General features: G+C 40.5%; 1 protein-coding gene across 3 annotated transcripts in view; it reads right to left on the bottom strand.

Moving 5' to 3' along the window:
* Zw (glucose-6-phosphate 1-dehydrogenase Zw) overlaps positions 1-23,571 on the bottom strand; it is a 320,290-nt gene that overhangs the window by 51,136 nt on the left and 245,583 nt on the right. For all 3 annotated transcript variants that reach the window (XM_067141795.2, XM_067141797.2, XM_067141796.2), the window contains exon 6: positions 16,438-16,657. In XM_067141795.2, the coding sequence (XP_066997896.2) occupies positions 16,438-16,657 (220 nt within the window). The remainder of the gene's footprint in view (positions 1-16,437; positions 16,658-23,571) is intronic.

Here is a 23,571-nt window from a genome sequence, read left to right as displayed (position 1 = left end):
AGGAGTTCTTTAAAATGCCAGTAAATCTACCAACACAGGTCTCTTGTATTAAGTTGTTTCTTTTTCAGGTGTAATACTGTTACCATATGTTTTCTCTTTCAGGTAGTTTATATATGTATTTACTCAAAGTTACTTTCAGCAGACTGAGGAGCCTAACAGTTCTAAATGAAGGAAACTGTGATATAAGCAATAGTGTAAAAGTCTTCTATCTGAGAGAGTAAAATGCAAAATATGATGTACTGAGCTGTTAGTCCATTGTGTGTATGTTTGACATCCCATCAACTATTATCAGTTCAATGAGATGCCAAAATGGCAGAATTCTGCTAAGGAAATGATTTCTTTAACATGCCAGTAAATCTACTGACACAGATCTCTTGTATTAGAGCACCGTTAATTGCCAGCCCGTTGTGCAATCTAGAGCATAGGAGGTGAGTGTCTAACAAACTACCGTATGCTGAACATCCCTGGAATGTGGTGAGCTATGCATACAGCTTCAAGAATGATCGATTGTTACTGCCATGCCTCCATTCCAGAGCTGCACGCCTCTCACCTGGAAAGACCACTACAATGATATCCTACAGTGATATTTCATTTATGTGTTTCTGAAGGGCCTGAAGAAGTGTGAAAAACACAAAGCAGCTTGCAGTCTTTTGTGATTATTAACTTTGAAGATGTGGAGATTTTGCTTTCCCTATTGTGTTTTCATGTTTGTCCTTGTTGCTTCTTTCTGTTACTCCCACTTCTAATGTTGAGTTATCACTGTGTTGATCCAGTTATGTGTTCCCAACATGTTCCTAATCTTTCTATACATGAATTAATTTGTCACTTGTTTGTTCTGTTCAGTTGCTTAATATTGACCTGTTAGGTTCCATTTCTCCTTTTGTGTTTGTGATGTGTTCCTAGTCTTTTACCACATGTATTCATCTTTATTTTTGTTTCTTCCATTTTGCTCTCTTTATTGGCATTCTTCCATCTTACATTTCCCAGATGAAGATTGAAGATCTGTCAATATAGTCCCCTCAATGAGTGTCGAAGATCACCTTTCTGATGAAACTGGGAAATAGAAACGAAGTTTGTCGGGGGCTGAGAAGAAATGGATGCAGAGGTTATTGGGACTAATGAAGAGATAGCCTATCTACACTGGAACAGAAAATTAATTGATCGCTTGAATTTTCAAATGAAAAAGCATGTTAAATTGTGAAACATTTCTTTTATTATACTATCTGACAAAAAATTGAAGCACCCAGAATGGGAGGAGGAAATAAAATGAAACTTCACGTGTTGAGAGGGTATGTGATGTTATTTCAGTGATTGAACAATCAGGTTACAAAGAACTTGGCGGCACGAACCCACTTATCAGTATGACATTTCACCCCCTTTGGGCTGGATGCATGCACTGTTTCGGATGGGAGGGGTGTCATAAAGGTGTTGTATCCTCTCCTGAGGCATGCTGGCCCACAACTGTTGTAACTAGTACTTGATATTCTGCATACTGGCAATGGGACGGAGTTGACATCCAAGCTGGTCAGACACATGTTGTATCGGGGACAGATCTGGGGATCTTGCTGGCCACGGGAGTACCTCAAGAGACAGTTCATAGAGGCATATGCCATGTGTGGATGTGCATTGTCCTATTGAAAAATGGCACCTCAATACTGTCGCATGTGAGGTAACACATGAGAACGCACGATGTCCGTGATGTACCATTGTGCCGTAAAAGTTCCCTCAATCACTTCCAGCCATGAACTGAAGTCATATCCAGCGACTCCCCACACCATGATGCCAGAAATAACACGGCTGTGCCTCTTCAAAACACTGGAAGAATGGGACCTCTCCCCAGGTCACTACCATATTCGCATACGATGGTCATCCTGGGTAGTGCAGAACCACGATTCATCACTGAACGCAATGCAGTCCATGCTTCCCAGTCACGGCACCACTCCTCATGCAGCTGTCTGTGTTGTGTTAACGGCAGCCTATGCATGGGACTGCAATTCCCTAGCTAGTACGGCTGTCTGTAGTCTCTGACCAATGGTGCAGGATGACACAGAATATTGCAGGGAGTCCATTACTTGTTCTCGGATGGCAGGCGCAGATGTGAAGGGATTATGATGTGTTTGGTGCAGAGTACAGTGATCTTCCTTGTGGTGGTCAGATGTGGTCGACCTGAACCTCGATGACGAGTATGCCTGCCCTCAAGTTCCCATGCAGTGCAACATCGGGCCATTGTCACATCCAAATGCCCCACAAATCTGGATATTGCACGATTTGAGCAGCTGGCCACATGGAGACCCACAATAAGACCTCTTTCAAAACCTGTCAAGTGCTGATAATTCTGTCTCACACAAGTACGCGGCATCTCCGTGTCCTTCACAGTGATCACTCAACATCTGACGCTGTTTAGGACCCTTTTATACCCTACCAGGCTTGATAACAACACTAAACACGAACACCACTAATGCACTCTGGTGGCCATTCTACCTGTCACAGAGAATTGCAACTCTAATAATTTACATAGCCACCGATGGAGTGTGTGTGTGTGTATAAAGTTACAATGATGCCCGACCATTTCTTCTGGGGTGCTTCAATTTTTTTGTCAGGCAGTGTATTTGCAGTAGTTATTTTCATGAAAAAGTTATCTAAGGGTAGCGATAACAGACAGATAACATTACTTAAAATATAAACTTTACTTTTGCCATATTGCACATCTTCATAATTAGTTTTAGAGAAAACACAAAATTACATTGTGTGGTAGGAAATTATTTGATAAGATACATAGCTTGAATTTTACCTTCTGTGTCTATGTAACATTTTTAGTTTTTTATTTTCTACGACAATTTATGCATTTTAATTCATTTAAAAATGTCTTCATATATGTAGATTTAAGTCCTAATTATTTTCTGAGCTATTAAAAGTCTAATATTGGACTCTAGTACCGGTAATGCAGTTTCAAAAGAAATAGCGTTAACAAACGAAAACACCCGGGAACAAGTATCCCACCGCACTAAAATTCACTACATTTTCAGTACCTAACCTTATTGCCAATACAATAAAAATGTTACTACATCTTCCGCATAACAATACCACAGTAAAAATCCATTGGAAGTACGCAAGAAAATATTTTTGTAGTTTGCAGAATTGCAACCTACATATTTGGTTGGCTGTTTATCTTGCAGTCATACTACAGGCCTGGGGGTTGAACGTTACTCACGTCTGTAGGTATTACCTCAAATTACCCTACACGTGACCCCTGGGTGGTGCTAAACGAGTAACAGTGTTAAAGGTGACATACAATATGCCCAGAAACATAACAAGTAACGGTTCTTTTTAGAACAATTAAACTAGAGGCGAGAAACACCCAATCCGCATTATGCAACTTAATATTGAAGCCATAAGTTCTGCCAAATGCGAGTATCTTCAAAAACAACTGCATGACCTTAACATTGATATTGTTAACATCCAAGAAACCCATACCAAAGATGGACAGGATCTCCAGCATAGAGGACGAATGAATACCAGTTTATACACTGGTCGAAGCTATCCACCATCCACAATATGGAATAGCCACTTATGTGAAGTCAAGTTTACGTGGAGTGCAAGTAATTGGTTGCACTGAAGATGGCTACATTTATACTATAGCAATTCAGATAAATGACTTAAAAATTGTCAATCTGTACAAGCCTCCATGTGTTGTGAATGGGGAGTCTCTAGTTCTATGGGCAGAAACTAACAATATGCATTTGATTTTTGATATAAAAGACAAGGGAACCTTCCACGCCGCACGCTGGAACAAGGATTATAACCCAGACTTGACATTTGTGTCTAAAGATCAACTAGACCAGCCACTCAACACCACTTGCACTGTTCTGTCCAACTTCCCAAACAGTCAACACTGATCTGTTATGGTGGAAATTGGTTTGAAAATTCCCCTTGTAAACTCAATGCCCTTACCCAGATGGAACTTTCAACGAGCCAACTGGGATGGATTCACAAAAGACCTTGACTCCAGCCTAGCTGCAGAGAATCTTCAGCCGACAGCAAATAAATACGACGAATTTGTTAAACTAGTTATCAAAGCTGCTAAGTCCAACATTCCTAGGGGTTACAGAAAGGAATATGTTCCTGGATGGAATGAAGATAGTGAGGCTTTATACCAAGAATACCAAAGTTATGGAAATCAAACAGTGGGCTCACAGCTACTCCACTCTTTAAGTAAGAGCAGAAGAGAGAAATGGGAAGCTACACTTAGAGAAATGAACTTCGCAGTCAAGCAGGAAAGCTTGGAGAATCTTGAATGGACTAACTGGCAAGCAACACCCCAAAAAGCCGCATCCTAAACTTAGTCCTGATATTATTGCCAACAGGATCGTAGACCTCACAAGGACAAAGACAGACAAGAATCATACCAGAATAGTAAAATGTAACCTTTCTAAACTCAAGCGCAGTGCCCCGAGAAACGAGCCACTTTCCAGACCCTTTTCCACAGTGGAAGTAGAAAATGCAATTAAACTGATTCAGTTGCAAGGCTGCTGGTCCCGACAACATCTATAATGAATTTATTAAGAACATGGGCCCACATTGTATATACTGGCTCACTTCTCTCTTCACTTACATAATCCAAGAGTGCAAACTGCCCAGACAATTCAAACTGTCAAAAGTTATAGCCATCCTCAAACCTGGCAAACCTGAGGACAGCCCCGAAAGTTATCGACCAATAGCACTGCTCAGTTGCATATTCAAGCTTCTTGAATGAATCCTTCTAACCAGAAGCTGTTACAAGCTGGATTCAGACATGGATGCAGCTGCACCGATCAAGTTCTTGCCCTAACTACACATACCGAAGCTGGTTTTCAAGGACAACTAAAATCAACAACTGTTTTCATCGACTTGACAGGTGCATATGACACTGTTTGGTGACAGGGACTGATCTACAAACTATTGCAAGTTTTACCAAGTCGAGAAATCGTGGATCTAATATCTAGCATGCTTAGTGAAAGACAATTCGAAGTGTTTCTAGGCAACACTAAAAGCCACAAACGAAAACTAAATAACGATCTACCACAGAGATCTGTTTTAGCACCATTGCTATTCAATTTGTACATTCATGACCTACCAACCACAACATCTACTAAGTTCATATATGCTGATGACATCACATTGGTAGCACAGAGTAATAACTTTGAAGTCGGTGAACAAATTTTTACGGACGACCTTAAGAAGATGTCAACTTTCTTTAAGACCTGGAGATTGATCCCCAGCACAACAAAAACTGAAGTCTCTTGTTTCTATCTAGCGAATCGCGCTGCAAACTACAAACCAAGAGTTCTACTCAACAGACGAAAGCTGAGGTACAACCCTTTCCCAAAATATCTTGGAGTCACTTTAGATAGAACCCTGAGCTACAAAGAGCACATCACTAAGCTTTCTCATAAAGTCGCCGCAAGAAACAACATACTGCATAAACTCTGTGGTACCTCCTGGGGAGCCTCTGCTGATTGTCTACGTTTAACTGGCATCAGGCTTGTCTACTCGGCTACTGAGTACTATGCTCCTGTCTGGTCGGAAAGTGTATATGTGATGAAGGTAGACACAAAACTGAACGTTACAATGCGTTGCATTACTAGTACCATCAAATCAACTCCATGTCACCGGTTACCTGTGCTGAGTCACATCCCTCCATCTCACTTAAGACGGAAGCAAGCTCTACTACGGGAAGCTAAGAAAATCTTTGCATCACCCTCTTTGCCACTGCACCAGGAATTCTGCCATCCGTCAGAGCAGCGACTGCAATCAGGAAGACCAGCAAGTGTCACTGCAGGGCAACTGATTGCTGATGGATTTGACTTAACTGAAAGCTGGAAGCATGAGTGATCAACAAAAACATTGGGAACAAGTGCCCACCATCTTGATCCCACAAATAAGCCAAGCGGTTTTGACCTACCGAGGAACCTCTGGTGCCGTATCAACAGGTTAAGGACTGGACATGGTTGCTGCAATTATTTCAGGTACAAGTGGGGTTGAATCAGTTCACCAATGTGCGATTGTAACCTGGAAGAACAGACGATTGAGCACCTGGTCCAATGCTGTCCTCTTCATTCGTACCCTGGCACTCCTGATGATTTGTTCGCTCTCACACCTGGTTTATCTGAATGGCTGAGAAGGATGGACTTTAAAGTTTGATTTTGCCTTGTATATATATTGTATAAAATCACCATACAATTAAATAAATAAATAAATAACTACAGGCCTTAAGACAGTTAGTATTAGGAGATCATAACATGTGAAGAGTCGCTTGCTTTCTAAGTTTGCTGTGATATGAAAAACACACTACTACACACCAGCTATGTTATGAATGATCTGCTGATGTGGTTTCATGAAGTGACAGGTGAAGTATGGAATAGCAATTTGAAAGTATGACGTACCTAAAAGGCCAGGCTTCAAGTCTCTGACTCTTAACAAAATATTTCAGGGTTCGATTCTTAGTGGCGGTGGGGGATTTTATCAGGATGAAGGCATTTATTTTTTAAATCTCTGAGCTAATCTGAATGGATGAGGTAGGTCCCAGTGACCCCACAGACGAGCTGACACAGAGGCTTTTGTGTTTACATTGCTCTTATGGGTACAGGGGCTAAAGGGCTCTTCTGAGCACTGAGGCTAAAGGGCTCTTATGTGCTAAGGGGCAAAAGGGTTCTTATGGGCACAGAGACTACTGCATTTACACTGCTCATATAGGACTAATTCTGTAGATCTGGACTAAGACGTGGCACAGTGGTACCACGTTTACATTGCCCAACTATTTAGCATGTCTCCTCCTTTATCCGGGCTTGAGATCGGTTCTACAGCTAAAGGCGGAGTTATCACCCCGAGGGGAAGGATGTTAGTAAGGAGTCCACAACATTACGAATGGCTCTCCGTCCATCATATGCTACAGAAGGAGACGGGCAGCAACCAACCAACATAACAGCAACCAACACAACAGTAGATAACAAATAACAACTTCCACTAACATAAAACATTATTTCTGCATCTACTGACATTTCCTGGCAAGGTTTCAGCCAATTGTATTACCTACCGGTGCTAAGGGCCACTTACAATTTTTCAACAGATGCTTCTGTCTCACTTTATGCTGACGAATTTCATCAGCGGCCTTGGAAAGATTGTATTTATGACAATCATACTTATGCTTGTGTTCACGCCCTCATGTCGTTGGCTTTATATTATTACCACTTTGGTTTTCCACTAATATTTTAAATGAACTGTTTTTAATTAGAATTTTAATGGAAGAAGTTTTAGTCTCCGACAAGATTATAGTTTAATCATAGACAGTTTTCCATTAGCATCTTTATATATTGTATCATTTTTCACATTTTTATGTTCTGAATTTTAATAACTGGCTAAATTTTAGCTTTCACTTTTAATATTAGTTGTATTCAAATCCAAAGAAAAGCAGCTCGATTTGTTCTGGGTGATTTCCGACAAAAGAGTAGCGTTACAAAAATGTTGCAATGTTTGGGTTGGGAAGAATTGAGAGAAAGAAGAAGAGCTGCTCGACTAAGTGGTATGTTGATATAGATGTTGATTCCCATAGGGAATCTGAAATATTTGTTCCGAATGAGTAAATTTATAATACCAATATAAATGGTCCGTTATTGGACATTATAAATTTTCCAGCTAACTCATTCCTGGTTGCCAGCGTTTCGCCCTCGTGTGCTAGGCTGGGCTCATCAGTTGGTACCTAGCACACCTACCAAGACGCTGGCTAGTGCATACCGTGGAGGCCACTGCGTAAGCTAATTGTAGCCACCGGCAGTGCCAATGCACTATGAGACACTTTGTCCCATCATCAAAAATTGATGCCTGCTTGGCCATCAGATGATATAGATGTTGATTCCCATAGGGAATCTGAAATATTTGTTCCGAATGAGTAAATTTATAATACCAATATAAATGGTCCGTTATTGGACATTATAAATTTTCCAGCTAACTCATTCCTGGTTGCCAGCGTTTCGCCCTCGTGTGCTAGGCTGGGCTCATCAGTTGGTACCTAGCACACCTACCAAGACGCTGGCTAGTGCATACCGTGGAGGCCACTGCGTAAGCTAATTGTAGCCACCGGCAGTGCCAATGCACTATGAGACACTTTGTCCCATCATCAAAAATTGATGCCTGCTTGGCCATCAGATGATATAGATGTTGATTCCCATAGGGAATCTGAAATATTTGTTCCGAATGAGTAAATTTATAATACCAATATAAATGGTCCGTTATTGGACATTATAAATTTTCCAGCTAACTCATTCCTGGTTGCCAGCGTTTCGCCCTCGTGTGCTAGGCTGGGCTCATCAGTTGGTACCTAGCACACCTACCAAGACGCTGGCTAGTGCATACCGTGGAGGCCACTGCGTAAGCTAATTGTAGCCACCGGCAGTGCCAATGCACTATGAGACACTTTGTCCCATCATCAAAAATTGATGCCTGCTTGGCCATCAGATGATATAGATGTTGATTCCCATAGGGAATCTGAAATATTTGTTCCGAATGAGTAAATTTATAATACCAATATAAATGGTCCGTTATTGGACATTATAAATTTTCCAGCTAACTCATTCCTGGTTGCCAGCGTTTCGCCCTCGTGTGCTAGGCTGGGCTCATCAGTTGGTACCTAGCACACCTACCAAGACGCTGGCTAGTGCATACCGTGGAGGCCACTGCGTAAGCTAATTGTAGCCACCGGCAGTGCCAATGCACTATGAGACACTTTGTCCCATCATCAAAAATTGATGCCTGCTTGGCCATCAGATGATATAGATGTTGATTCCCATAGGGAATCTGAAATATTTGTTCCGAATGAGTAAATTTATAATACCAATATAAATGGTCCATTTCAGATTCCCTATGGGAATCAACATCTATATCATCTGATGGCCAAGCAGGCATCAATTTTTTATGATAGGACAAAGTGTCTCATAGTGCATTGGCACTGCCGGTGGCTACAATTAGCTTACGCAGTGGCCTCCACGGTATGCACTAGCCAGCGTCTTGGTAGGTGTGCTAGGTACCAACTGATGAGCCCAGCCTAGCACACGAGGGCGAAACGCTGGCAACCAGGAATGAGTTAGCTGGAAAATTTATAATGTCCAATAACGGACCATTTATATTGGTATTATAAATTTACTCATTCGGAACAAATATTTCAGATTCCCTATGGGAATCAACATCTATATCATCTGATGGCCAAGCAGGCATCAATTTTTGATGATGGGACAAAGTGTCTCATAGTGCATTGGCACTGCCGGTGGCTACAATTAGCTTACGCAGTGGCCTCCACGGTATGCACTAGCCAGCGTCTTGGTAGGTGTGCTAGGTACCAACTGATGAGCCCAGCCTAGCACACGAGGGCGAAACGCTGGCAACCAGGAATGAGTTAGCTGGAAAATTTATAATGTCCAATAACGGACCATTTATATTGGTATTATAAATTTACTCATTCGGAACAAATATTTCAGATTCCCTATGGGAATCAACATCTATATCATCTGATGGCCAAGCAGGCATCAATTTTTGATGATGGGACAAAGTGTCTCATAGTGCATTGGCACTGCTGGTGGCTACAATTAGCTTACGCAGTGGCCTCCACGGTATGCACTAGCCAGCGTCTTGGTAGGTGTGCTAGGTACCAACTGATGAGCCCAGCCTAGCACACGAGGGCGAAACGCTGGCAACCAGGAATGAGTTAGCTGGAAAATTTATAATGTCCAATAACGGACCATTTATATTGGTATTATAAATTTACTCATTCGGAACAAATATTTCAGATTCCCTATGGGAATCAACATCTATATCATCTGATGGCCAAGCAGGCATCAATTTTTGATGATGGGACAAAGTGTCTCATAGTGCATTGGCACTGCCGGTGGCTACAATTAGCTTACGCAGTGGCCTCCACGGTATGCACTAGCCAGCGTCTTGGTAGGTGTGCTAGGTACCAACTGATGAGCCCAGCCTAGCACACGAGGGCGAAACGCTGGCAACCAGGAATGAGTTAGCTGGAAAATTTATAATGTCCAATAACGGACCATTTATATTGGTATTATAAATTTACTCATTCGGAACAAATATTTCAGATTCCCTATGGGAATCAACATCTATATCATCTGATGGCCAAGCAGGCATCAATTTTTGATGATGGGACAAAGTGTCTCATAGTGCATTGGCACTGCCGGTGGCTACAATTAGCTTACGCAGTGGCCTCCACGGTATTCACTAGCCAGCGTCTTGGTAGGTGTGCTAGGTACCAACTGATGAGCCCAGCCTAGCACACGAGGGCGAAACGCTGGCAACCAGGAATGAGTTAGCTGGAAAATTTATAATGTCCAATAACGGACCATTTATATTGGTATTATAAGTGGTATGTTCCGAGCTGTCAGCGGAGAGATGGCGTGGAATGACATTAGTAGACGAATAGGTTTGAATGGCGTTTATAAAAGTAGGAAAGATCACGATATGAAGATAAAGCTGGAATTCAAGAGGACAAACTGGGGCAAATATTCATTTATAGGAAGGGGAGTTAGGGATTGGAATAACTTACCAAGGGAGATGTTCAATAAATTTCCAATTTCTTTGAAATCATTTCGGAAAAGGCTAGGAAAGCAACAGATAGGGAATCTGCCACCTGGGCGACTGCCCTAAATGCAGATCAGTATTGATTGATTGATTGATTCTTATGATTGTTTTTAGGCTGAAGATGCCCTTAATTGAGGGCGAAACATGTCCCATTTAACTAAGAGTCTATTTATGTAACCACTATAAGTAAAAATAAAAGTATTGAATAGGTAGAACAAATTAAAACACCTTTATTGTTGTTGAACTGTAAATTTTCAATAGGGATAAAATGAGGTTTATAACATATAATAAGTGATATGTTCCGAGCTGTCCGTGGAGAGATGGCGTGGAATGACATTAGTAGACGAATAAGATTGAGTGGTGTCTTTAAAAGTAGGAAAGATAAAGTTGGAATTCAAGAGGACAAATTGGGGCAAATATTCATTTATATGAAGGAGAGTTAGGGATTAGATTAACTTACCAAGGGTGATGTTCAATAAATTTCCAATTTCTTTGCAAAGTCTAGGAAAACAACAGGTAGTGAATCTGCCACCTGGGCGATTGCCCTAAATGCAAATCATCGGTCAGTCAAACTCTTGTTCTCTTATCCCAGTATTGAGGTGCCTGAGGTTTAGAGCCTTCTCCTTACAAGTTGTGTTTTAAGTACCGTAAAACGGGGTAACTTTGGCCACTTTTTCGTATATGTTTTAAAATAAAATGTGAAATATTCCCTCTAATTTTCTGAAAAATATAATATAAATTTTGCCATGTTTGTTCTTCATTTTTAAATATGAACATAATTCTAATTGTTATTCAGTAGTGAATAATGATTATCGAAAGAGTGGCCGGAGTTACCCCATGTTTTCGGGTAACTTCTGCCGCCATAAAAATTACTCGAGAAACGAAGTTTTCTTCGATGTAGTGTTACTTCGGCCACCGTGAATGTTTTTAAAAAACCTGCAAAACGCCCAGTATCAACAATCACAAACAAATTAAAACGATTTATGGTGAAACAGATGTATAGTGATCAAATTCACTTTTTCCCCAAAGAAGAAGCTATTTTATTTAGCCTAAGTGTACAAGCATTGTATGATATTACAAATTACATGTTGCATTGCATAAATATTTGTAATGGTACAAAAGATAATAAATAAAAGGTACGGAAATCATAAAGCTCAATTGTATGGAGAGAAAAAGCGGTCGGAAAAGAAGCAATCTTGTAGACTGTCCTCAATATACTGTCTTCTAAATTAGAAAATATATGGGCTGTTGTCAAGTTCTTAAATGTGTATCGTCCATGTCAACTGATATCCATCTATTTATCATTGAAAATGGAAACTGTCTTTCCCCCTCCCTGTTGGGATAAACTTCCCCATTTATTGTTATTGTGCCTTTATTAATCTCTTCTAAAGCGTTCTTGAAGTAAACAGGATTGTAACTACAATATCCGCGGCCGTGTATTGTTTTCCTATACGTTCTTGTCATGGCCGAAGTTACCCCAGAAGAGGACAACTTTTATCACAAAACTATTCCCCGAAAAAACTATTTGAATAAAATGCATCAAACTGTGTTGATCAGTTACCAGACAAACTTACATTTTGACCCCATAAACCACTGAAATGGAGAATCGAATGCTGGGGCTAGAGAACAGTTTGTTTTCTGCTGATACCAGAGAAGACAATAGTCGGGGCTGCAAAAAAAATCGATCGACTCAGCAATGAGCCCGCCATTGTTATTTGGACTACTGAGTGTTGAAAGAGCATTCTACTTTATGTGCATTTTAGTTGTTGCAAGTAGTTCATCTTTTCCAATATAGGAAAAATGAAATGTCGTATGACTTTTAGTGCCGGGATATCCCAGGACGGGTTCGGCTCGCCAGGTGCAGGTCTTTCTAATTGACACCCGTAGGTGGCCTGCGACCAATATAGGAGGCAGGAGAAAATAAGTGTTGCTATTCATCAGTGGCCGAAGTTACCCTGCATGGCCGAAGTTACCCCACTTTACGGTACTTTCCTGCTGCCTGATAAGTCTATGAGCTGATGACCATGATTAAAATTACTGTGAAGTTAGCCTCCTTTCAGCAGCTGATGTCATAGTGGAATGGATGAGAGTGCACTGAACTAGTAAGGACCGTATATCGTAAATTCTCACTCTATTAGTGTTTTCTTCAGAGGCGCATAGCTGTTGAATTTGATAAACAGTAACTCCATGGGTTTCTTTAGCTGAGCTATCAACACTAGGCTTGTACAAAGAACTGCTTGTAAGAATCGTTATTAAACTCTTATTAAATGAAATCCAGTTCATAACTGCAATTATGATCTTCAAAACCTTACATGTATTTTATATATTGAAGAATTCACCTTCAGAGGCTAGCAGGCTAACAGTTCAGTTTTATCAAGTTAGCAGGCTATAGGTTTTCTTGTAAGCTGAGTTACTGTCATTAGACGTCTCAATGGGTAAAAGTTCTGGCGATCTTGCAAGCCAAGACATTTGGTTGACACTCTGTAGAGCACAACAGGTAATAGCAGTGGTATGAGCATTATCTTGTTGGAACCCCCTCCCCTTGAATACTGTGAATGAATGGCAGCACAACCGGTTCAGTGACTTGTCTTACATACAAATCCACTCTCAAGATTCTTGGGATAATGACAAGAGTGCTCCTGCTGTCATAGGAAATCGCTCCCCAGACAATAACTCCTGATGTAGGCTCAGTATGTCAACGCTGCCGAAAGCTTGGTTCCAAACGCTCACCTGCTCTCCGTCTTTTCAACCTATGGCCATCAATGGCACCAAGATAGAAATGGCTCTCATCTGAGAACATAACAGATCTCTGATGAGCTCTAGCTTGACACTACAGAAGTTGCAGATGACAGCAATTCAGAGTTAGTGGCATAAATGCTACAGGACACCTGGCTCGGAGCTGTCTCTCACACAATGGATTAATTACAGTATGCTGTATCACTCTGATGCCAATTGAATCTCTAATGGCTGCTGCAGATGCAGTATAATCCACCACAGCCATGCGCCGAATACGGCGGTCTTCCCTCTCCATAAGGGCCTGTGTCCGGCCAGACCCCGGTCTTCTTGAGATAGTGCCTTCCCGTGACCATTGTTGCCAACACCGGTACACTTTGGATACATCGCTGCCAAGTCTTTCTGCAATATCGTGGAAAGAACATGAAACTTCTCATAGCCCTATCTCACGGCCTTGTTCAAACTAAGTGAGCTGCTGATACTGCCTTCTTCGTCTCTTTAAAGGCATGTTTGACATCTACTTCACAACATCAACACCAGACGATGACTAACGCTCACAAAGTGTACTGTGTGTATTTAAAGCAAACTTGCTTTGGAAAGTTGTAATGGCACTACTAGCACCACTCTTCATTAACTTGCATGCAAATTTGAATAGGCATTATCTTTCAGATGTGCAAACTCACCTCCCAAATTTAGTTTATCTAGCACAAATCCTTCTTGGTGTTGGGATTTATATTTTCTGCCAGTGTATATTTCATGATCATCAATAACATAAGCAACACAGATGAAAGAGCAATACACATGAATAATGGCATTCTATTTGTAATATCATAGGTTCTTATGTTGTAAGTAGTAAGGTAAGGTAAGGGTTATTCTGACTGAAGGCAGGTCCGAACCTCCGCAGAGGTGTTCCTGAGCCGGAGTTTACGTGCGGTAGGGTGGCCAGTTCCTTTCCGCTCCTCCATTCCCTTACCCTCCACCAACAGCGCGTGGCAACCCATCCAACTCCTGACCACGCCCAATGTTGCTTAACTTCGGAGATCTCACGGGATCCGGTGTTTCAAAACGGCTACGACCGTTGGCTAAGTAGTAAGAAAAACCTATTTAAATGCACAGGTTGTGGACAAGAGTTGATGGATTACGACAGTAATAAGATTCAGGTTGCTGTAGATACACAGTATAGTACAGTACATTTAAAAAAAAAAAAAAACACATGGATATGGAGGTTATTTTACTGCTACACTATAGTATTTACTCCATGAGTTTAAACTCTGATCCACGTATGTTATATGAGATGGAAAGGCAAGAGGTGTTTATTTTAATACCTTTCTCTTTTGATCTCAGGCTTTTCCAGTTGCTACTGACAAGATTTTAATATTCAGCAAATGAGAGTTACCAACTAGTCAATCTTCAGGAGGTACTACTGATACTGTAAGGAAGGAATTAACTTCCTTTTACTTCTTATTTCTTAATAGTTGGTGTTTGGTTTCCTATATACTATGTGAACATATGGCATCTCATTACTGACAAAGATATATATATAAAAACAATCTTTAAACATAAATGTTTATCTGTTATTTTATGAGGACGGTTTGAAAAGTTCTTGGAATCACCGCTACATGTCAGTGCTAGAGCAACGAGGCTCCCGCGCAATAATCACACATCCTTTGTGACTGAACACGTGGCGCGTCAGTGCTCTAGCTGCAGGAGTGTGGTAGTGACGACTCTTTGTTGTTGTTCCTGCGTAGTGATTTGTGACAATGGAAAAAACTGAGATTCGACCAGTGATTAAATACTTTGTAAAGAAAGGTATGAAAGCAAAGGAAAATCATGCCGACTTTCAGAACACACTGGGGGACCCTGCTCCTTCATTTTCAACTGTTGCCAAGTGGACCAGCGAGTTTAAATTTGGTCGGGAGAGCTTGGATGATGATCCGCGTAGTGGATGGCCAAAAAGTGTTACGACCCCAGAATTTATCGCAAAAGTGCATAAAATCATCATGGAGGATCGTCGACTGAAAGTGCGGGAGATTGCTGAAGCTGTAGGGATGTCTTCTGAACGGGTATATTATACTTTAACCTAAGAATTGGGTATGAAAAAATTATCCGCAAGATGGGTGCCGCGGCTCTCGACATTGGACAATAAACGCACTAGATTGGAAATGTCCAAACAAAGTCTGGCCCGTTTTCAGTGCAACCAACAATATTTTTTGCACCGGTTTGTGACTACAGATGAAACTTGAGTCCACTACTATACCCCAGAGACAAAACAGCAATCAAAGCAGTGGAAACATGCTGATTCACCACCACCAAAGAAAGCAAAGGCAGTGCGTTCGGCCGGAAAGGTCATGGCCTCAGTTTTCTGGGATGCAAAAGGCATTCTGCTGATAGATTATCTTCCTACTGGCCAAACAATTACGAGGCAATAGTATGCAAACCTCCTAGACCAACTACAGGAAAAGATACGCTAAACAAGGCCTGGTTTGTCAAGGAAAAAGGTCATCTTTCATCAGGACAACGCTCCGCCGCACATAAGTGTTATTGCCATGGCAAAACGTCATGAACTGGGGTACAAATTGTTGTCACATCCACCTTATTCACCTGATTTGGCACCATCAGACTTTCATTTATTCCCCAAGCTGAAAATTTTCCTCGGTGGATGGAGATTTTCTACAAGGGAAGAACTGACAGCTGAATTGGAGAGGTATTTTGCAGGCCTAGAGGAATCTCATTTTCGAGATGGGATCAAGGCATTGGAACATCGCTGGACCAAATGCATTAGTCTACAGGGAGACTATGTTGAAAAATAAAAGCAGTTCCACCGAGGTAAGATACTTAATTCTAGTACATTCCGAGAACTTTTCAAATCACCTACGTATGCCTTGATTGGCTTCTCCAAAACATCACCACTATCCTTTTCAGATACCATTTCTACCCTTGGTAGTAAATATTTTAATATTGTGCCATTGCTTCTACTTTTGACATCCTTCTACTTGCCTATTCATGGGCTTAGAATAATCTTGTTCTGAATCATACCATGGTTAATGAACAGTACCTTAACCTTGATAATGATTAACTTACCTTTTCATTACGTATATCATCTGGGTGAACAGAAGCTGGCTTTTCCATTGCAACTAAACTCAAAATCTGAAGGAGATGGTTTTGCATCACATCACGGATAATACCAAACTGATCAAAGTAACCACCACGTCCTTGTGTTCCAAATGGCTCTTTAAAGGAAATCAGTACAGAAGAAATACATTCTCTGTTCCAGGTAGGGCCAAAAATACGGTTCCCAAACCTGAAATTAACAATAAAATGACTAGGTTAATATTCTTGATGTCCAATTGATAAAAATGTAATATAAAATATTGGATTGATTTGGCAATTCAGGTAATCTTTTGATCTATTGATCTATTGATTTTGCAAATTTTATTTTTGTCCAGCAAATACTGGTAAGTATATGAGTGTTATCCAAAGGATGGTGTTATCAGGTTTACTGGTTTTGCATAGATTTATCCTTCAGTGATATAATACAGGTCCTCTGTATTTTATCCTTTCATAAGTTAATCTGCCGGCCCCACAAACTAGGGTTAGCAAGCCTGCCTTGACTCCTGTCTAGGTCAGAGATTTTTATCTAGATCTGAGGCTGGTTCGAGGTCCACTCAGTATATGCAAGAATAACTGAAGAGCTGACAGAGAGATAGTGGCCGCGGGCTAGACAGCCAAGAATAATGGCCAAGATAATTTGTTGCGATGACCATGTGTCCCCTCATAATCTACAGGACTTTGGGCTGAGCAATGGTCTTAGTAGGCCAAGGTGTTTGGTTTATTTGTGTGTTTGCCTCAAGGTCACTAGCACTGGTGTGATGCTTTGTGTAAGGGTGTCTTCGGCATCCTACCCCTCTTCCCGTTCTCCCACATGACGTAGGCATGCTGGCTTGCAGTTTTGAAATTAGCAATGTTTTCAGGTTGGTTAGCTCCTGTGGGTGAGTAGAAGTGATGTACAATTGGCAAGTTCTTGGTGCAGTATTCTTCTTTCAAGCGTGCATGGAACATGATTTTGTCAGACGTTGTTTTTAAATGTTTTAAGAAAACAAGAATATCAGTGCTTGATGGAAGTGATGATGACTACTTATGGAAATAATCTCAACACTGAAAAAACAGGTATAGGTTCACATTGTCAATACTAATAAAAACTATTTAATACATGTCATTTAATCTACTAAACATGTTTTGAACCTATAACATCACCCGTTTTTTCAGTGTTGAGATTATTATATAAAAGTCAATATGGACCAAAATAGACCAAAATGGTTGAAATAATATTTAAAAATACTTATGGAAAGGCGTAAATCCAGGCAATGATAGCAGTTCTCCCAATTCTGACAGCGGTGGCAATGAATAGACGTGGTAATTAATGTAAAATACTTTAATTTTACAGTATTTTAATTTGCTAATTCTGGGTACTTAAGGTGATAATATGTTGAGTGATTTTGTTTTCTTTCAGAACAGGCATCCATACCCGACAGGCCAGCAGTAGAGGTGTACATGCTGTTCACTACTTCACACCTTATGGGCTTTACTAATCAGCATAACTGAAATATTGTGTAGTAAAACCGAGAGTTTTTGTTTATGATATCATGTAATAAATTTAAAACATTGTGCAATACCATACTTAATTTTATTCCATCACCCAAGTTGTATGGAGATTAAGTTATCCTGTAAAATATTCCCCAACTGAATTACTGGTGCAGTTCTTACACATGATTTTTTGGTCACAACATTCAAAGAAAACAAGCAAGAATTGTGTCAGTAAGTATGGTTATAGGCAAAAGGTCATTAGACAACTTCAAGAAATTCGTAACAAATGTTTGGGCTCATATTCTATTTAACAAATGTCCAAAGGTACTATGAGATGTGCCAAATTACTCATGCCTTGCTCTAAGCATCACCTCCAACTACTGACTAACTACCAACAAATTAAAAGGAATCAAAGAGACCCGAAACTAGCACTAATACTTGAGGTACAAGTGAAACAAGCCGAAATACTAACAGACCATCTCCAAAAAAAATTAAAGTGCGAGTTGGCCCTTACTGCCAAACAAGAGAAAACATAAAGACGTATGAAATCCTGCAACTTCTAAAATGGATGAAAATTATGCACACAATCGGGACCTACTACAATATTGTAATCAAGATGAAGCGCAGCTCCCTCAAAGCAGCATGGGCGAACAAACCAAATCCCCCACTTCCCAAGTAACAATGCATGGTAAGCCACAATTACAGGTAACAGCTGATAACACGAAAATCGGCGTAGCAGAGACAAAGGTAACAAGACAAGAGCGCAGGGGCCAGCAAGAATGACCCAACGACGTTGAAATACATATAATAGAAAATGAAGAGTGGAAGCAAACAACAGGGCAGCCTAGAACACCAGTAAATGATGAAACTAAACTAGAGAACCTAGGATAGGGAGTGGACAACAGCGGTGAGAGGCGGGAACAGACAACGGGGAAACGAGACAGGAAAAGAAATTAACAGAAGAAAAATGGGAATGAGACAAGGGGAAAGTAAAATAAAGGCAGCGGAACGATACGCCTGGTTATACGTGGGAAAACTGGACAAAGATATGACAGAGGAAGCTATTATAGAATACCTGCAGGAAAACGGAGTAAAAGGGAAAATTTACTGTGACCTAGTGAATGACAAAATAGGAAGCAGACCTAGAAACAGTCTACGATGGACACTTCTGGCCAGAAGATGTAATATGTCGGCCCTTTCAGCAACCCTGGAAGTTCAGAGGTCCGGCAACCAGGGATTAATATTAATATAATATAATAACATGGGCCTGAGGGGAGTCTCGAGCCTGCTCCCGAGAAATATCATGGCTGATTATGACATTGGAGTACTCACAGAAACAATGGTAAACGAGGACACAGGACTGAACATCCCAGAATTTTACAATTTTCATGCCTATGCGATACAGTGTATGAGAAGAGGAAGACCAGCGGGCGGTGTGCTGTGCATAATCAAACCACAACTGGCCCCCTTCAAACTACTATTAAGAGAAGAAAACATGCTGGTTGTCAGGACAAGAATTGGAGTTATAGTAGCAGTCTACTTCAACCCAGATCACACTGCCACAGACATAATAGACAAACTAGGGATGGCCTTGGATCACAGCAGAAGTATGGATAAGATAATCATTGCGGGAGATCTGAATTGTGCAATAAATAGGCAAGATAGAAAATGCAAGGAAGTAATGGAGTATCTAACAAACGAAGGCTTTACAATACACAACAGACAGGAGGACTGGACATACATAGGGCATAACGGAGCTAGCACAATAGACCTAATAATCACAAGGGGCTTTAGAACAAACCACCCTGCTACCACAGTGAAAAAAGAAGAAGCAGTCATCCGTAAACACATTCCAGTACAATTAAATATAGAAAACGTCAGAACTGGCAAATTAGAACAAAGACAAAATATAACTTTTGGCAAGATCCTGGACATGGAAAAAATTAAAGAGAAAATGAAAAAAAAAGATAAGGTTGAAAGAGCAATAAGAGCAGGAAATATTGATGAGGCCACTACATGGCTGAAATCAACTATAATAAATGGGGCCACTACACAAGATACAAATAGGAAGACAAGGCCATGATTCGACAGAGAATGTTATGAACAAAGAAAATTGACACTGAAAACACTACATAAAACTAGAGAACAAATGGCAAGCGCAACCACCGAAGAATACCAACGAGAACGAAAGAAATATAAGAACCTAATAAGAAAGAAGAAAAAGCAACACCTGGAAGAAGAGCATAAGAAAATGGTACAGGAGGCAAAAGAAGACCCTTACCGAGCTTTGAGACCGAAAAGGCAGAAAATACAGCCCAACATACCCATGGAAACATGGATAGATCATATAAGAATATTAATCTGTTCAAAAGAAACAAGACCCATGATTAAGACACCTAGGACTCCACAAGCTGATGAGATCTTCACTACGGATGAAATTGCGAGAGCAATACAGAAAATGAAGAATAACAGAGCTCCAGGAATAGATGGAATAAGAAGTGAACACTTAAAGCAAACAGCACAAGAATACCTACCAATATGGACCTCCCTTCTAAATAAATGTTTAGAGCTAGGAAGCATACCAGACGAATGGAGAAAGTCAGCAATCAAATTATTATACAAGGGTAAAGAAAACCCAAACACGTATAGAGGAATAGCATTGGAATCTACATCACTGAAACTCTTAACAGGAATCCTTGCCAATAAGCTGGCAGAGAAGCTAGAACCCATTCTACCAGAGGGACAGTTTGGTTTTAGAAAGGGAAGGTCCACGACTCTGGCAGCAGAAAACCTGTTGGAGCAAATAAAGCAGACGATAGAAAGGCCAAAAGGAAAACTATATGTGGTTTTTGTTGACTACTCAAAAGCCTTCGATATGGTCAACAGAAAGGTACTAATAGATAAACTGGAGGAACTAATTGGGAGAATGAGCATACCGACCCTGATATCAAATATACTCGCAGAAAATCACATACAGATAGATGATGGAATAGGCATATCAGACTGGCTGCCGCAGATGAACGGTGTCCTCCAAGGCGACCCACTCAGCCCTATCCTGTTTAATGTCCTTACGTACGATGTCACCAAAGGAATGGCAGGAACAAGCACATACATATACGCTGATGACATGGCCATCACAGCGACAGATATAGATAAACTGCAAATATCGATAAACACACTATGTGAATGGGCAGAGAGAAACGACATCCAGATAAACGAAGAGAAAACGGAATTGGTAGTGTTTAGGAAGGGAGAAAGACTCACTGAAGCAGAGAACGTCAAATGCAATGGCAAACTACTCAAGAGGGCTAACAATTTTAAATACCTAGGTGTCACAATCCAAACGACGGGAAAGAGTTTCAGACTACATATAAAATCTAGAGCAGTGGCGGCCACTAGAGCTATGAATGAAATCAGAAACATCACACAACTATCGATCAACACAGCTATGGACCTGTTTAGGCTGAAGATACTACCGGTTTTGACATATGGCCTAGAATTAGTGGGAGAATACCTCACATACAAACAGCTGGAAGAACTGGAGCGAGTAAAGGCCAGATACCTGAAGAGAATTCTAGGAGTCCCGCAGAATGCAAGATCGAGGCTAGTGTATGAACTTACCAGGGATACCTTCTTAATAGAGAATCTGAGACGCGAGCTCATACTTCCAGCTAGTACCAGCTTTAAACAGCTTATACAAGATCTGAATGAGAAGAAAAACAACATACCAAAGGACTTCTATGCAACATCTGCTATGCAAGACAGGACCTGGATGGAAGCTAATCATGCTATGCGACACGTGACGACGAGACTGGCGATCCATGGTTTTCACCACAAGGTGTGTCGCAATAAATTATATCACGAACCAAACAACGCATGTGTGTGTGAGTTATGCCTGGAACTCTGTGATAGATACCATATTATAAAATGCAGGAATAGACAGAAATCCATCGTAGCTTATAGCAAAGAAAAGTAATGTAAATGTAATGTAATGATTTCTTATTGCATGGCATGTGTGTGTTTTCAATAATAAAAGGAATCAAAGAATTGGACAAGTTGCAATACACCAATCCCAATGATAGGCCTATCCCTTTTGGACATGTTCTGCAACAGTTTATATATTTGGCCTACTTTAAGGAAATTTTGGATTGTATAAAAACTGTATTCAATTTTATTGTCAAAATTTGTGGGATACCCTGTACCGTACATGTCGATTTTTCTGGGACTTGCATAAGACACAAACTTTGAGAAGTTTCCAATTACAAGACACAAGTATCAAATTAACAATTTTAATTTGATTGGTTTATATAAATCAAAAGGTAACTCCTGTGCAGTCACTGGACATTAATTTTGCTGCACCATTTCCTGTTGCACCACCCAGCATGGGCTACCTTCAGGAAGCGTTTCACAGGGGAGCTTAATTCTCTGTCTTCGTGATCATGTAGAGTGGACGTAATGTCCATGGGAGCTCTGGCTTCTCTTAGGATAAGCAAATGTTAAATTTCCTAATGTAACTTAATTTTATTTTATTTCACATTTTAATTTGTCGCTGGAGTTTACCCATCAAATTTTCTATCAGAAATCAATTGTCATTTACGATGATGTAAAGAGGTTTTACATCCATCTTCGCGTTGGCACGAGGCAAACTTTCTCTAACAGTTTTGGTACCGGTACCTTTAGATTACATTTCTCACAAGCTTGACCTCAGTAAATTGTTTTCCTATGACCTGTATATTATTTCTTTGGTGAAGGCAGTTGCTTCACATTTTCAACTTGTAATTTTCTTTGAATATTGACCCACTCTGCGCAGTGGGCCCATTTGGAGGTATTTTCCATGAAGACTAGTACCAGCAAGATTGTAAGACTGCTACTTAATTACATCAGGGTTTATATTTATTTTTGTGTTTATGCTACTGGCAGTGTTCCTTATTTCCTTTTCTTTTGTGTTTTTTAATAATAAATAGGTATTAACTAAATTTTTCTTTGGTCAAAGTTTTGCCCGCAAAAGTCCTTCCATCCATAACCTCATAGGGTTCCTTCCACTGTTCACAACCTGCCTGTAGTTGTCATGTTTAGTTTTGATTTTATGATATGGTTTTAACGATTTTAGATTTTATTTAATGTTCTAAATTTTCTTTATTTTATGTTGTTAAGTTAAGCGCTCAATAACTGCTACAAAGCAAAGTCATCTCCGTACAGGCCATGAAGGCCCTTGGAGGGTTGGAATGTAAAGGCTTCCACTATCCGTAACCTCGACACTTGATGGGGTAGAGTGGTTAGCTCTACACCCGGCCGCCTTTACCCCCAGGAATTAACCTGGTACTCATTCTTGGTGTAGGCTGAGTGAACCTCAGGGCCATGTGCACCCCCAGAAGTGGAAATCTCGTTTCTTAAAGTTTAAGACTTCCTGACGGGGATTCGAACCCACGTCCTTCCGGGCGAACCGAGCACGCCTTTACCGCCTCGGCCAGGAAGCCCCCCAATAACTGCTACACCTTTAATATTATTAAAGTATTTAATAATAGTATTCAAACAGGAATATCAGTGCTTGATGTAAGTGAAGATGACTACTTAAACAAATAATCTCAACATCAAGAAAAAAGGTATAGTATTCAAAAAACTAAAAAGACT

This window comes from Anabrus simplex, chromosome 2, assembly GCF_040414725.1.
Source record: "Anabrus simplex isolate iqAnaSimp1 chromosome 2, ASM4041472v1, whole genome shotgun sequence".
NCBI classification, from domain to species: domain Eukaryota; kingdom Metazoa; phylum Arthropoda; class Insecta; order Orthoptera; family Tettigoniidae; genus Anabrus; species Anabrus simplex.
The sequence above is the reverse complement of the archived record's forward strand: the minus strand, read 5'-3'. Positions and strand labels throughout refer to the sequence as shown.